Source organism: Amphiura filiformis, chromosome 18 (genome assembly GCF_039555335.1).
Source record: "Amphiura filiformis chromosome 18, Afil_fr2py, whole genome shotgun sequence".
Lineage (NCBI taxonomy): Eukaryota > Metazoa > Echinodermata > Ophiuroidea > Amphilepidida > Amphiuridae > Amphiura > Amphiura filiformis.
In genome coordinates, this window is record NC_092645.1 from 11555508 (window position 1) to 11572391 (window position 16884).

General features: G+C 37.7%; 1 protein-coding gene across 1 annotated transcript in view; it reads right to left on the reverse strand.

The window, feature by feature from the left end:
- Nucleotides 1-2061: 2061 nt before the first annotated feature.
- Nucleotides 2062-16884, reverse strand: part of LOC140139844 (laminin subunit alpha-1-like) — a 60191-nt gene continuing 45368 nt past the window's right edge. The window contains exons 18-25 of the mRNA XM_072161597.1: nt 14272-14415; nt 12851-13026; nt 11088-11310; nt 8049-8230; nt 7278-7541; nt 5758-5995; nt 4495-4673; nt 2062-3384 (exon numbers count right to left, since the gene is read on the reverse strand). Of these exons, the coding sequence (XP_072017698.1) occupies nt 2902-3384; nt 4495-4673; nt 5758-5995; nt 7278-7541; nt 8049-8230; nt 11088-11310; nt 12851-13026; nt 14272-14415 (1889 nt within the window). The 3' untranslated portion in view covers nt 2062-2901. The remainder of the gene's footprint in view (nt 3385-4494; nt 4674-5757; nt 5996-7277; nt 7542-8048; nt 8231-11087; nt 11311-12850; nt 13027-14271; nt 14416-16884) is intronic.

Consider the following 16884-nt stretch of genomic DNA (forward strand, 5'->3'; position numbering starts at 1 on the left):
TCCCCAACTTAATTTCATTTTGGTAAACTGGGAAAAGCAACAGCATGTATGGGGTCATGTCATTATTTCAAATTGAAGGACTGTTAGTCAGAAGAATCGTTATTCCCAAGGTTCATTCTTCCGAGGTGTCATTACTCCAAATTAAAAATAACAAACCTTGTTGTAAAATTGAAGTGATGACCATTCAGGATAATGAACCTTGCTGTAATGGGCTATTCCATTTAAAATATCTTCCACAGACGGAGTATGAATTTCAAATGGAATGAACACATTAGGTGGTTCCATCTGAATTTCATACACCCTCTGAAAAAGATTCAACCTGAATCTTCCACTGAGGGAGAGTGAGTTTCAAATGAAGCTGCTCATGAAATGAAGTGTTCATTCTGTTTTAAAATTCATACTCCCCCTGTGGAAGGTATTTCCAAAATCTTCCACAGGGGTTTGGATTTTAAATGGAATATCCCAATTCGTAGATGAGACGTTTACTCACGGCTCAGGGTATGCAGACAATCATCAGCAATTTCAATGCAGAATAACAAGACTTCGGAATAACGACCCATTGGAATAACTAGCCCTTCGGAATTTCGAAAATTACCAGAAATTTTGAGTAATGAGCCTTCAAAATAATGACCCTTTGGAATCACAAACCATAACCTGTAACCGTATGCTCTTTGTTCAGGAGGAGAATCTAGAACATTCTAAATATTTAAAGGCCCATTCAGCGATTTGCTCATACGGACGACGGTAAAAATCATAAAAATTCAGATTTTGGTACTTTTGTCATTGTCATAGATGTGCTAACATAGCTTGTGAGTGGTTCAACCTAAGGCCATCTATTTAAGCCAAAATAAAACATTTTACACAAATCTGTAATTTAGATACTGACAGTATCTAAATTAGCTACATGTATTTGAATGGCGCTTCAACTTCGTTAGTACTGCTGTTTTCTTCGTTTTTTGCCAAATTTTTCATTTCAAAAATACCAAATGACAATTTGAATGACTTATCCTTCCCTTTTAAGCAATTTATAAACATTTTTTTACACTTGCGCTGGGATCACTGAATGGGTCTTTAAGTATAATTTAATTATTGAGAGTATAAAATTTGCTCAATATTCTATGTTGATTGACCCTGGATTGATCTTGGAAGATGAAATAATTTGTCTTTCAAATCCACATGTGTTCCCCCTGGTTTAAACACCAATACTACATGCATTGAAATCTTTGTAAATTAAGGTATTCATTACCCCCCCCTTCAAATAATGTATTCTCCCACTGCCAACACCCATACATCAAGCATGTAATCATCCCAGGGGGCCATTAAAGTTTCATAGTGTACACATGCGTGACCAGAAAAAAACGCAAATTAAGGGTCCTTTCAGAGAATGAACATGAATCGTGTGATCTGAATCCAATTTAGGGGGTCAAAAACACCTGTTTTCAAGGAAAAGGGTTGTTTTTAAACTAGTTGGTGCATTTAGGGTCATTTTTGGATCCCACTATTTCACAAAGCATGTTTCCCTGGCATGTCTTGCATCAGAAACATCACCTAAGCATAAATATTAGAAAATTGTAAACAAAAATATGTCCTATAAGGGTTTATTTTATCAAAAACCTGTAAGGGTGGTACCTTTCAGATAAAATCCTGCTTAGGGGTATATCTTTCAGGTACAATCCTGTTTAGGGGTAAAATTTGTTGCAAAATAGCGCTAAATTCCTGTTTCAGGGTGTATTTTGCTCAAAAGGACAAAATCCTGTTTACAGGGTTCAATTTAACTTGTGTCGTGGAGCAAAATGCTCCCCATTTTGGACAACATGCTACACAAATTTCAGCTTGTATACACCTATCCGACTTCGCCATTACTGCGGTGTCCCCGATGTAAACTGCGGTGTCCCGAGGTCGGGGGTTCCATCCATTATTTATTGTGTGCTATACAAAATTGTACCCGGAATTGTACACAACAGTGATATTCAATACACAATCATGAGTATTGAATTACTAATTAAATCTCCGCTCTGGTACATCTGTGTTGCCGTCAATAGAGGGCCAAATACAGTAAACGCTTCTCGGATTGGTGTATAGCAATTTTTTACAATGTAAACATATGCTAATATTATAAGAACATCGCCTAAATAAGGTTCAAGTAAATTAAACCCTGCCTGTTTAGGGTATGTTTTGAAAATCTCCGGTCACGCATGTGTACACTATGAAATTCGAGTGGTCCCCGGGATAACCGTCCTGGTCATCTGACGGGGCAATGGGTTATTCCATTTGAAATCTGTCATATACCTGTGAAAAATTTAATCCCTTGGATACTACTGGCCATCTAACAGCATTTCTGATTGGTTGATAACTTCAAATGCTCATTTCAATTGCCAATTACGACTAGGCTTTAAACTATTTATGGTCAAACTTGCATTTGCAGATGATTTTATTAATATCCTCCTGATTGGTTCAAAATTGGACACAATATTCATTTTGGCCAATTGGCAGGTAGTTCTCACAGGGTTAAGAAAAAGTCTTCACTAGAGGGAGTAATGTTTTTGAAATTGCTTTTGAAACCTGTACTCCCCCTGAATATGGCTTTACCTATTATGTTCCACAACTGGAGTGAGTATTTCAAATTTCCATTAGAACCCACACTCCCCTTGTGGAAGACTTGAGTAAAATCTCCCACAGAGGTAGTGTTGATTTCAAATGGCCAAATTAATATTAATCTTCATTTTTCACAACCCAATGTCACTTGAAAAGATTTCCAATAAGGCAGTTTTACCCTAAAAAAACCCAAAACAATAAAACTGTAGTGATTTACAGTGCGCTATGCACAGGCACAACCCCTAGACGTTAATCCACAAGCCTCAGCACACTTTACAGCTCTGCCACCCCATGCTCATGCATAATTCAAGGTGAAACTCTGAAACTATTTAATGCATCTATCTGGTCTCTCATGGTTGCCACTTCTGCTTGAGTCTCGGTCAGCCATATCTCCTGTTCCTCTACCCCCTGCTTCAAAATGCCTATCGCTGTCGCATACTCCCCAGCTGTGAACTTTTCCTGCGCGGCTTGAATACGAGTTCGAAATCCCTCCAACGCAGTTGTTTCGATACTGCCAAAATTTTGAATTTCATTCATGAGTTGTTGGATTTGTCGCGCAGTGGCTGATGTACGTGTGGTAGCCATAGCTGAATCGGCTGCTGCGTTGTTCACTAATGTTTCCAGCGCCTGTATTCCGGCTGTATAAGAATCGCAGATTACGCCGGCGGGATGGACGACAGAGTTATTAGTAGCCATGACAGCGTCAATGGTAGTGGCCATGTCATTGAGACTGCTGCCTGTACTGGCTTCATTCAGACGGTTAGCACGCTCATTGATTGGTTCCAAATTCTGCAGACAAAATGAGGCATAAGATTAGAATCTGAAAGCTGTACATAATAATAATAATAATAATAATAAATTTTGGATTTATAAAGCGCCTTTCTCCAGATCTTAGAGGACTCAAAGCGCTGTACTCATATTCAGTGGCGGAGCCAAGGGGGTGAAAAGGGGGACAGTGAGAAGTCTCCCCCCCCCCCACCATCAGTGGGATGCTAGTCACCCTGATATTAAAGATTTTATGCCCTTTTTTATTGTACTTTTTAGCCCACTTTGACCATTTTTGTCAAAATCCCCCCTTGAAAGTTCCCTGGCCCCCTTCACACCCTTTTCCCCTCAATGCTCACAATATAAGGACATAAAACCAAAACCTATTCCAAGGTAACAACAATTCTCAAATTTGATTTTAGCTTAAAAATAACTATAGTTTGTTTAATGTAGGTGGCTTGAAAAATAAGCTGTGATTTTTTATTATCATATATTTGGAAATTGCTCCCTTTACTTTTTGAAAGTGTACACAGCTTAAAGGCCCATTCAGGGATTTGCTCATCAGGACGATCGTTAAAATCATCAAAATTCAGATTTTGGTACCTTTGTTATTACATAGATGTGCTAAAATAGCCTGCAAATGGTTCAGCCGAAAGCCATGAGAAAAAATAAGACATTTTACACGAATCTGTAATTTAGATACTGACAGTATCTAAATTAGCTACATGTATTTCAATAGGCTTCAACTTCATCAGTACTGCTGTTTTCTTCATTTTTTGCCAAATTTGGCATTTCAAAAATACCAAATGACAATTTGAATGACTTTATCCTTCACTTTAAAACAATTTATAAACAATTTTAATATTTTTACTCTTGCGCTGGGATCACTGAATGGGTCTTTAATTCAATTGTTTCAGTAATTTTTAAATATTAAAACAACAGACCGGTAATCTGATTGGCCGATTACGCACAGAAAGAAACTAGCAAAAGGGAACACAAAGTCTCATGTATGTCGCTCATTAACAGGGCACTAATGTCTATCACATCAAGCGAGTGCCATTCTTTTCTGAAAGCCAGTGTAGGTGTCTGACTGTATTCACTATAACAACAGACACATATTTGAATAAAACCTACCATTTTTTCATCTTCTGCTGTATTGAACGCCTCCTCTGCCAAGGCTAATCCTTCAGCAGCATCGCTGGCTGCTGTACTCAGTTGGTTGCGTATTATTGCTGTTTGTGCAATTATGGTGTTACTGGACTGGACGATTGCCTGGGCTCCATTCAACACGTTGGTGGCTGAATTCTTTGCCGCTGACAATGGGAAAGAGAACAAACTTATGCATTAGGGGGCTGGCATTTTCTTCGGATGGGGGGTCCCAAATTTACAAAAAGTCAGCGTCAACAAAATTGCAACCCCCTATTTCGGCAACAAAAGTTTTATGACCCCTCTCACCACCGATACACCTTACCTCCTAAACAGGCTAAAATTGTATTGAAGTCAGTCTTTTGGAATAAAATAAACATATTATCTGTGGTCATCTTGTTACTCCCTACATTTTGGTAATCAACAATTTTATGACCCCCCTATTTTTCTTTCCAAAAATTTATGACCCCCCAGTATATTTGGGACCCACTCCTTCCGAAGAAAATGCCAGCCCCCTTAGTGGCATTGTAACCATTATCTGATCTATCTAGTTATACTTTTCCCACCTGCTACTAGAACTAACACTCTGCTATTCCATTTAAAATCCACACTACCCCTGTGGATGATTTAAGATATATCCGGGACAAGAGGAGTATGAATTTCAAATGGAATTAGCACATTAATCAACTGTATTTGAAATTCAAATGAAGCTGCCAAATGTGTCGATCCATTCGGGGTTAGACAGACATGGCAATTTAAAACTTAACATGGACAAAGCAATAATTGTGAGTGCAACAGCTGAATTTAAAAAGCAAATTTCCTCGCTTAAAAGCGGAGAATTCACACCCTGAGAAAAAAATTTAAAAATTGGAATCCTACTAAAATCAGAGCTCTCACAGGCCTGAAAAAAACCCATTGGGCAGGAAAAACCTCCAATTGTTATTGGGCCCTGATCATGTTTAAAGTAAAACCTCCTATGTACATCTTGGCAGTTTTGTTTTAAACATGTTCAAGGGCCATAAGTATATAGGGTTTTCCTGCTCAACGACAAATGCATTGACGAAAAAGATAACAGACCGCGTCCAAGCAGATAAAAGTCTCAGCATCACCCGATAATGAGGGCCGATTGTTCCATGAAATGGTAGTCTGTGGACAAATGTGTCATTGGCCCCTGAATATGTTTAAAGCAATACCTCCTATGTAACATATTGGCAGTTTTATTTTATACATGTTCAATGGCCACATATTCACCTGTTACTTGTGCATTGAAATTGCTGATCGTCGTCTGCATCTCCTGAGCCGCAGTAAACGTCTCATCCACCAACGTCTGTGAGCTTAGTGCCTTCTCATTTGCTTGTGTAACTCTATCATACAAAGCATTGATGGTATCTATGGTACTGTTGGCATCTGCTTCTAAGGTATCTGTGGCTATAGACGCTGTGTTGACTGCATCTATGATGGATTGGCTAGCTGCAAGTTGGTTATTAGCCTAGAAATAGACAAAGAGGTACATCAATAAAGTGTTGCATTTGCATAGTCCAGTTTTATCTAGGAGGATTGCGGGGTGAGTCTTCCCACTGGACAATACCCCAACCTGGCCCTCTCCTCCGAATGTTATCCATACCATTTTTCACCTTTATGTGTCAAAGCGTTGAGGCAACCACACATTTTTAATCATGTGTGTACATGTACATCAGCGCTTTGAGCAATCACTAGCAATTTATAGGTGTGCCCAATGAAATGTGCACTGGCGTCACTGCCATATCAAGGTGGAAAATGGTATAGGAGAGGTAAAACTATTAGTTTGGGCTATTCTCGTTGAAATCCATCCACCCCCTATGAAAGACATGACCTTCATCTTCAATACAGGGGATATAAACTTCAAATGGAGTCACCCATTCAGGTAACCCCGTTTGAAATGCACACCCCCTGTGTGGGAGATTAAGGTCACGTTTTCCACAGGTGGTGTATGGATTTCAACTGGAATACCCCATTACAAAATGATTCCTGAAAAAAAACCCAATACTTTTTGGCATAGATATATCTACAACATAGAGTGGACGAGTATAATACTGGGCCGATGATCCCTCCCCCTCATCAATGTTGTGGGCACACATATCCCCTCCAGGTTTTAAAAGAAGTCTCCGGCATTCATAATGCCTTATATGTTAGAAAAATAATTATCAAGCACGAATCACATGGTTTTATTAAAACAAACTCATATTGACAGTAAAAATGAATAAAAACAGCCGACTCTCAACATGCGATATTCAACATTCCCACACCGAAATTGTCTAGTGCAATGACATAATGGTTATCTGTGCTCAATTGTCGTCAGCCTTCATTGTATCACTGGGACGTCATTGCACCAGACAATTTCAATGCCCGGGAATTTGGAATATCGAGTGTTGAGAGCCCAGTTGTTTTTATTCATTTTAATGGCCAATATGAGTTTGTTTAAAATAAAATCACATGATTCGTAATTGATAATTATATTTCTAACATTTAAGGCAAAATATTGTGATTGCCGGAGAGTTCCTTTAACCGCCTGGACACTACTGGTCATCTAACAGAATTTTTGATTGGTTGATAACTTGAAATGCTTATTTGAATTGCCAATTATGACTAGGCTTTAAACTATTTATGGTCAAACTTGTATTTGCAGATGATTTTATTAATACCCTCCTTGATTGGTTCAAAATTGGACACAATATTCATTTTGGCAAATCAGCAGGTTCTTCTCATGGGGTTAAACATATAATATAACTTACACTTTGCTCAATTTGTAGTGCTTGTTGTACTTTCCCCATGGCATCTGTAACTACTGGACTAGTAGCCGGCAAACCCGTATTGATTCCATTCACCTCATTGACTTTACGCTGGCTCTCGGTCAATGCATCCCGAGATATTTGTTGCGTTTCCTCTACAACCGTTGCTAGAGTTTCCAGAGACTGGTCGATGCTGTTGGAACGTACGAAGAGGGCAGCCGTTCTGCCGGTAGTGTTGTCGTGGATTGCATTTGCGTCTTGTGCCAGCTGTTATGACGATAAAGAATTAAAATATTGATGAATGATTGAGAATAATGGAGCTATACATGGCGGCGTGGGCCACATATTGAGAACACATATCTATGGTCAAAACTATTTTTGTTTGGCCTCGGTGCAGATATGTTGAGAATTATGCTATTCCAGTTGAAATCCATACACACCTTATGGAAGACATGACCCTAATCTTCTACACAGGAGGCGCAGATTTCAAACAGCTTTCACATTCAGCTATAAACCCCATCTGAAATTCACATTGTGTGGGAGATTAAGGTCATGTGTTCCATAGGGGTGTATGGATTTCAACTCACAGTTTATTATTATTTGATTACAGGCCTTTGCAGATTAACGCTGGGAATGGGAGTACATTATTTTAGTCCATATGGGTGACAATTCAATATGGCAGATGTGCATGTAAATTGGTTAACTCTGTTGTAATGGGAAGTTATTTTCTTGGGTTTTTGTTTTGTGATTATTGTCCGTAATCACTCCGCTTACCTGAACAGCACCCTCTGCAGTCCTAACCATAACGTCAGCAGTAATTTCCATGATAGAAGCTGTTGATTGTAGATTGCCCACCACTAATGTCATCTGTGCAGTAAGGGTGGTAAAGTCATTCTCAACCTGTTGTAATTCACTACTCAGACTACTCAAAATCAGTTGATTTGCTTGAATTTCACCTAAAAACATGAAAATACAACAAATTATGACAAGTTTAGCTTTTGATTAATTAACACATGTTAGTATCCAAATGCATACTTATTAAGCATCTTTTAGTCTGAAAAAAGAAAAACCTAACCAAAATGGCACACATACATACCCACTCTTGTATACTCCTTAAGTGTGGAGTTTCAAACCATGGAGTTTCACACACACACCCCACCCCCCTTCTAATCATGGAGTTTTTCACACGCACGCCCCTACACGATCAACAATTACTGAGGAGGTGTGTTTATCACAAACTAGGGTGTTATACACTATCTCCAACCGTGGGGCTCCACAGCTGTGGCAAGGATTCACAGTTGTTATTAGACGTTCGCCTTTTGTATCTCTTTCCTTGTTGGAAAGGTATAACGTTGTGAAAAAAGGAACATGTACGACCATCCGGGACCTACTCTGCCATGTTTGGCCGAGTAACAGTAGATGAACACGGTCTTTTGTGCCTATGTAAATTATCCTCTGACAGGTATTGTGTTGAGAAATGACCCCACGACTTTCACGTGCTTAGAATTGTACCATTGACATTTATCAAATGTTGACGTTCGGACAACGATCGGATCTTTCTATATATGGAGATCATATTCGTTAGCCTGATATCTGGCCTTTAAACTTACCAATATTCTTCAGAAACTTGGTCATACATCTTTACGGCATGAAATAGACGACATTTGTGTGATATTGGCAATGTCAAAGGTTACGATAATCTGGACTATTCTACATTACGGGGAGTCCGAAAATGAACTTTGGCAGGGGCTGAAATGCATTTTTTACTAGCGCAATCTCTGTTTGTAACTAAAGCATTTGGAGTTCCAAGACAATCCAGCGTGTATTTTTTTATTCCAACTGGCGGCCGGTCGGTCGGTCATGCGTGAATTATTCTCGTTTTATACAGGTGTTTTACGTTTCATGTTAATTTACTATTCCTAATCCACTACTCCGTTATTTATTCACCCTCAAGTAAAATGGACATGACGAGCCGGGACATGAGGCGAGGACCTCGCGAGGTCAAATATAATCAGATGCGATTGCAGGCTACCCATAATGCTAAGCGTATGATGTGCTACGTATCGTATCCCACAAGCTACCACATAAAATCTCATGTAATCATGGTAATATACTGCAAAGCATTCTTGGTAGGGAAGATTGTTGCATATGGAAAAATTCAAAGCACCCTCGCCGCATCAGGTCGAGAGGTCAAATGATGTCAATGATGTAAATAACTGTAGAACCAAGCAATACCCTCCAAGTAAATGCAAGCGTTTTCACAGCAAATCAACAGGGATCGTCGAATTGAAGGTAACATAAATTGGTACAATATGATGGTCAATATAGAGGTTCATTTCTATAGGTAGGGAAAGTGCATGTGCATAAATTTGAAAACTATGTTTTTTCAAATGGAATTTTACAGCTCTTGCGGTAATGGTACACATGCCAAGTGACCCAGGAACACAATGAAAAGGTCAATTTTCATCATTTATTTGTTCCGGTGCGTTCAACCATCTCCAACAATTTTTTCAATGGAAGTTCCTCTGGCCCTAGTGGAAGTAAAAACGGATACTATGGCCAGAGTTCTAGGGCTAGTTGTTATGTGTATAATATAGTTTGAATGCAGTTCCAAATTATGCACCCCTACATCCATGCATACACAGAATGAATACCACCTTCGCAAAGTTTGTAGATACTTAAATACCATCCTAGTTTTTGATTAGCTGACTTTAATACCCCACACTGAAATCATAGTGTGCATTTATATGAGCTATTGACATAGCTGTGATAGCATCAATTGAAGAGGAACCCTAACCCGGTGGTTTTGGCTAATGGAGAGGAAAAAAGGAGAGAAATGAACAATGAAGTTGCTTGGTACCCGGGATTTGACTCCAGGACCCCTCACGTGCCAATCAGTGCATCAAATCCTGTACGTACAAGACGCGCTCATGCTCCTAGTACACAAAGCGCCGCATAGTTGTGTACAGTGTAGTTATGCAATGGTATCGGCACATACCCGGAGGATTTAGTAGGCCAGAAATCCGACAATCTCATCCATAGACAACCGTGTTAAACTTGTTAACCGCAATCGAAAGTAAGTAGTCCACTTGGGAAGCCAACAAACAGAGGGAGTACGGTGACTAAAAAGATCTGATGTGAAAATCTATCAACTGTGCACAAATTAATTAAATCAGAGTTTTAATAATAATAATAATAATAATAATGTACACTTAATAAAGCGCCAGTATCCGCCGAGAGACGCTCATGGCGCTTTACAAAAAACAATGGGCAAGTATGCACAATGGGCAAGTGGACTACGGAGAAGTCTAGGGTTTCACTGGCCCAGCCAATGAAACTGTGCGTATATGACTTGTGATTGCATGCTTCCACAGTGGTTTCACTTTATTAGATTCTGTTAGATTTGGCATGGTTTAATAGGGTAAAGCCATGATTTCTCCGTGTTACAAAATTTAAAATCTGTGTTAGAAATTGGACGATTTCCGTGATTTTCCGTTTTCCACAATAAAGCACTGAAAAGTTAACCCAAATATTTTTTTAAGTGTATTTTGTCTTATCGTTTACTGATGCAGTATGGCCAGAATTAATCGAAGGCCTAGATTTAATGCTAGAATGGTTTGTAATAATAATCACTTTTCTTTGTTTTATTTTACAAATCAACACAAAAGGTAGACATTTTGCACAGTTTTTCACTATTTTGTAGCATTTTCAAATGTTTGTGAGCAAACCCCGAATTCCGTGAATTTCCCTGTTTTTCTGTATCAAGGAGAAATCATGGCTTTAGGTTAAGGTTGATAGACTCTTGATACCTACCTCCAGTCAATGCATAGTGTGCATTTATAAGAGCCATTGATGTCGATGCGATTGCTTCTTCTGCGGCAGCTACACCCATCTGTACGGCAACTACACTAGCGTTTGCCAATGTTGCTGCTTCCTGTACAGGTCCATCTAGTACTGCAAGGAGTTGGAACATGGTAGAGTTGAGAGAAGTGATGATGCCGCTAAGATCTTGTCCTTCCTGAATCACTGTCTGGGTCTAAACAGGAAAATCAAGAAAATGGAGTAAAGAGGTTAAAGGTTATTTCACAAACTAATGCTTGGCTGGACTTTGCAGAGAGTCCTAGTTAAATGGGCTAACATTCTAGTTGAATTATATACACCCCTATGGAAGACATGATCTTAAGGCCAGTAATGGAAGACACATTTGTTCACGCCCGAATTTGAGATTTCTTGATATTTATCAACACTAAGATGTATTCTTTCACTTGAAACTGATAAAATACAACTTGCTAATATTTACTCGTATTTTTGCTTGATTTGTTTCACTCTGTTCAACTCTAAAAAGTCACATGGCTCAAGACAGCTTAGTAAATTGGCGGAAATAATGAATCAGAATTGCTTGAATGTGAAATATTTTGATTACTCATACGATGCGCTTGGCGTGATGCTTGGCGTAAATCTGTGCGTATGTCCAACGCAGTCTAGGCGCATTCGGTTTGTTGTTCACGCCAGCAAATGTGGTATAAACAAAACAAAAATTTGCAGTCAAAATGCCACTTAGATTTTTTAATTATTTTGAATTTTGGCGCACTGAAAGCAGACATTATAGATTTATTGGTGCAAAAAGATGCATATTTAGACCATGCACCAGATACAGCTTTTACAAGCGTGAAAGTCTTACCATTTTAAAATATAAGGACGTTTTGTGCATAATTGTGACATTTTTTTACTAGAACGTTGATTTCTCAGAGTTCACTTTTGACAATATTGCACAATTTTTGTGACAAGATAACTCGAAAAATATGCAAGCAAAAGGTAAACTTTTTGCACTGTCGTTTAGAGTACATCAAAGCCTAGGGAAGGTTTTCTCATTTTTTCAAAATATTTGTTTTAAACAAAAATATACACCATTCTGTGCAATTTTTAGCTTAATAGAGTGACAAAATTGCTTTTTTCACATGTTTTTTTAATATTTCGAAAAAAGAGACAAATTTCAAAAAAATTAAAAAACCTTCCCTAAGTTCATGTCTCTTCTTTATGAAAAGCTAACTGAATTTTTTTTACTCCCAACGGATTTTTTTCTAAGTTGTCACAAAAAAATGGGGGTAAAAAAAAAAAGTATAGTTTTATATACTTTTGACATACAATTCAGAAATAATGATGCTCGAAAAGGTCCATGTTCTCTCACACTGGCCTTAATCTCCCACAAAGGGAGTGTGAACTTCAAATGGAGCCACCCATTCAGGTAACCCCAATTAAAATTAAAAGTCATGCCTTCCATACAGGGTGTATAATCAAATTAAATAGCCCAATTTAGTTATTAATTGACCTCTCCTGGATAACATTCTTCATTCATATTCAAATGATATCCTTTATTTTGGCTTGCAGTGTAAGTCAATAATTGTATTGACATTTCATTTTCAGCACTAAGTTAGCATATTTTCGACAAATCAAATCATGTTTATGTTGCATAATATCCAGAATAAATTGTTATTCACCATCTTCCACAGGGGTAGTGTGGATTTTAAATGGAATGGCCCAATAAAAGGTTATCATAAATACTTTCCCAAACTTACCCTTGTCACTAAATCGGACAGCAAAGACTGTATGTTGGTGAGTCGTTCTACAAAAGGACTCGCACCCAATACCTCATTCTGTGTTAACAACATGGCAACATAGTCTGTCACATTTGTGTTGGATGCTTCCAAGCCATCATACTGGCTGTTTATACCAGCATAGCATGCATCACAGGCTGTAAATAATAAAAATGATTATCATATATAGTCTGTCAGGTTTTTGTTGGATGCATCTATTAGCCATCATACTGGCTGTTTATACCATTATAGCATGCATCACAGGCTGGAAATAATAAGAATGATTATTATATTAAACAATAATAAGGAAACTGCACTGGATGCAAGTAATTGTAAGTAGGTATACTAAAGTTTTCTACTATTATCTGTATTATGTATTCCACTTTTGTGAAAAACAATATACACAAAATGACAGAAAAACATATTTGGTGAATAAACAGATACACTGCACCATTTGCATAATGCTATATTATGGTCTTCAAAGTGTGCATGTTGGGTGTGTCTTCAATACAATTCAATACAATATAAAAACACAAAATCACACATAAGGAAAAAAAATACCCATCTGGCTAACTTTATTCAGCAGGATTTTTTTATTCCATTTTAGCAAGCTTTTTTTCCCAGTTAATTCTAAATTTTCCCTCAAAAACATGAAGAAAAATAAACAAGAAATGTGCTAAAATACATATTTTAAAACCCATGCACCCAAGAAGCTAGAGACAAATCAGCAAAACTGATTTTCAGGAAACTGAAATTTGACTCTCATCACTTCAGAACTCATGAACAAACACACTGGCTTCCCACCAAATGCATTGATTACAGCATTCTTGCACATGTATACCAGCACTTCCCGGACAAGCTCCATCTGACATCATTGATATCCTTCAAATTTGAGTTACTTACTTACTTAAAGCCTTTAAAATTTTAATTTTGTTATTCTTCATTCAAAATGTTGAAATAATATTAGTAATAATTGCTGGGAAGGGTTCCTGTAAACTCTAAGCTCAAATAACAAGGTAAAGTGAAAGAAATTCCACTGGTTATTTTGGACTTTTTTAACATGCAGTTCTATGGGAGGATATAAATTTCATGAATTTATGACTTAATGTCAAACTTTGCTCTGATGACCTACAAAGACAACAAATTTGGCACAACGGTGCTGTACAGTGATGCAGTATACAGGCATAGCAAATCAATAGTGCTGTGGCGTAATGTATATTTTCAGGAGTCCGGCATTGTAAGTTATTAATTCGTTTCTTCGAAGCATAACACATGTATGTGCAGTGTAGGCAACTGATGGAGTTAGTCTACTGATCTCAAATGTAAAAAGACAGCATTAGTTTTGAAAACTAAAAACTAGAGATAGTATTTTTACTTGGTCGACCCAAGTGATGAATACTTACGTCTGCACCCAGCAATGAAATCAAAGAAATTATTGTCACAAGTATCACATTGCATTCCACCATAGTTGCCAGTGCATTGACACTGTCCACTCAGGTTGTCACATTGAGGGTTATTGCTTGTCCCAACTGAATCACAATTACATGCTGTACACAGAAATTAGAAAACAATCTATTAAGGGATCTGGAATGAGCGTTTTGAGCGTTTAGACAGTATTTTTTGTGGGACATCAGACATATCGAATTGCATTCTGAATACGAAGAATGTCTTTCTGATATCAAATATTTTCATTTTTGAAATTCACGATATAATACAAATTTTATGACATATTATTAAAATTTTATATTTTTCACATTTTTGATATATAACAGTCAAATCTTATAAATCTAATCACATATTCTTAAAGTGTATGTAGCTAGGAAGAAAAGCCAACGATCAATTGAAAATTTTGACCTTAATGAAGATATGGATCTTTTTCCCAAAAGACCTTTTTTTTTTTTTTTTTTTGGAAAAAAATCCATATCTTCAATACGAAAGGTCAAAATTTTCAATTGATCGTCGACTTTTCATCCCACCTACATACACTTTAAGTATAAATCATCAGATTTATAAAGTTTACTTTGAGTACTGTTAAATATCAAAAATATCATTTGCCATAAAATGTGTATTACATTCCCGATTACATTGCGAATTTCAAAAAATCAAAATTATTTGATATCAGAAGGACATTCTTCGCATTCAGAATGCAATTCAATATGTCTGATGTGCTCTAATGTCCCACAAAAAATACTGTCCAAACGTTCATACCCCAGCCCTTAATTGGTTATATTGTGAGACATGAGAAATGGGCTATTACAGTTGAAATCCAAACACCCCCTATGGAAGACATTATGACCGTAAGCACCCACACAGGGAGTGTAGATTTCAAATGGGAGTCTCTCATTCAGGCAACACCATTTGAAATTTGCACTCCCTGTGTGCGATATTAATTATAGGTTATGAGCGCGTATTACTTATTGAGAGAGAAATTAGACAAAATAATGCACGCTTGCGCTGATGTTGATGCGTCTAATGCACGAGCCCGAGTCTATTTCATACTACGAGAAGAAAAAAAAAAACATGTGATTTTTACTTTTTTTATATAACAAATTATCACTTAAAATGTTGGAAAACAGCTAGAACTAAATATAAATGCATCAGCCCGCCTGAAAAATGAAACAATCCTACGCGACGCGAACACGCGCGAAACACTGCGCGTAGTACGCAGAGTGCACAATATACACAATCAATGCATGTTTCGTACTTTTCTAACAGCTTTTCTGATTGGCTGCTTTGATATAGGAGTGTATTGCATAGAGAGCATATGGATTTCAACTGGAATAGCCTAATTCAGCATAAAACAAACTGGACAGGCCAGACTAAAATGTTCCATTGATCCATATTTTACATTATGTGAACACTACCAACATGCTACAATTCTCAAATCAAATACCCACCAAATGACTAAAAGCTAATTTTGGGATCATCCCTTCCACTCATCTTACCCGGCAACGAGGCCAACATTCAGAGCTGGTGGGTATGAGGTTGGTGAAACTCGGCACCATTTATTTGGGCTAGGATACGATATGAGGGTTAGGATTAGGCAGGTATGTCCAGAGGCAGGTATGTCTAGAGGCAGGTAGGTCCAGAGGGAGGTTTGTATGGAGTTTTTGCTCCGGTTTATTTGCCAATGCATGTTATATGTTTCCATTTGTAATTTCATGTTTAATTGTGCTTGTGTGCGATGCATGATTCTTCATTCCCCTGTATTGATATATTTATAAGAATATTGATTAAATATCATTAATATGATGTTGGGCGCTAGTTTTGATGTTGTGGGCTAGTTTGTAATGTTTGAATGTTTCTCTGTTTCAGTGTATGATGCATAGGCCTCTTCCCTTGTTTATCTATACTATTAAAGAGGAACTTGCCGATAATCGATACTTTGAAGAGGAACTGATCGATTCATCGGTATCATGTCAGAGATTATAGATGACAAATAAATTAATCAATAGATAAATAAATAAGTTCTAGCATTTCCAGATGAATGGTAATTGCATAGATAAATAGATAAATTAATAAATACAAATAATTATTTGGATTTATTTGGTGGATCAACCAATGGTGGCCCGTCATTTCGTTGCCATGCTATAGGCCTACGTACATTAATACGCACACACGCATAGCAACCCAGCGAGCGAGCACGCGTCAACCTCAAGACGCAAAAATGGCAGAGACGGTCACGAAAATTGCGACAGTAAATGCTATTACCGTTAGAAGATTTTAAGCAGTTATGTCATCATATTGAGGGGGTCACCAACCATGGGGGGGCTTGATGGCGCAGTTTTTCGGCAATTTTCCTGTGGAATTTTCTACATTTTCAGATCGATCGGAGGCACATGCCTGTCCATATCACGCTACACACAACTGATTTAAAGGTATGTAAATTTGTAATTTGAAAATAAATTTTGAGTTTTGATGTGTTTGACTATAACTTGAGTAGGCCTAGAGAGGAAGAAAGACAGAGTAGGAGAAAGGGAAAGAAAAACCTAACGTAAGAGATATAGATAGAAGGA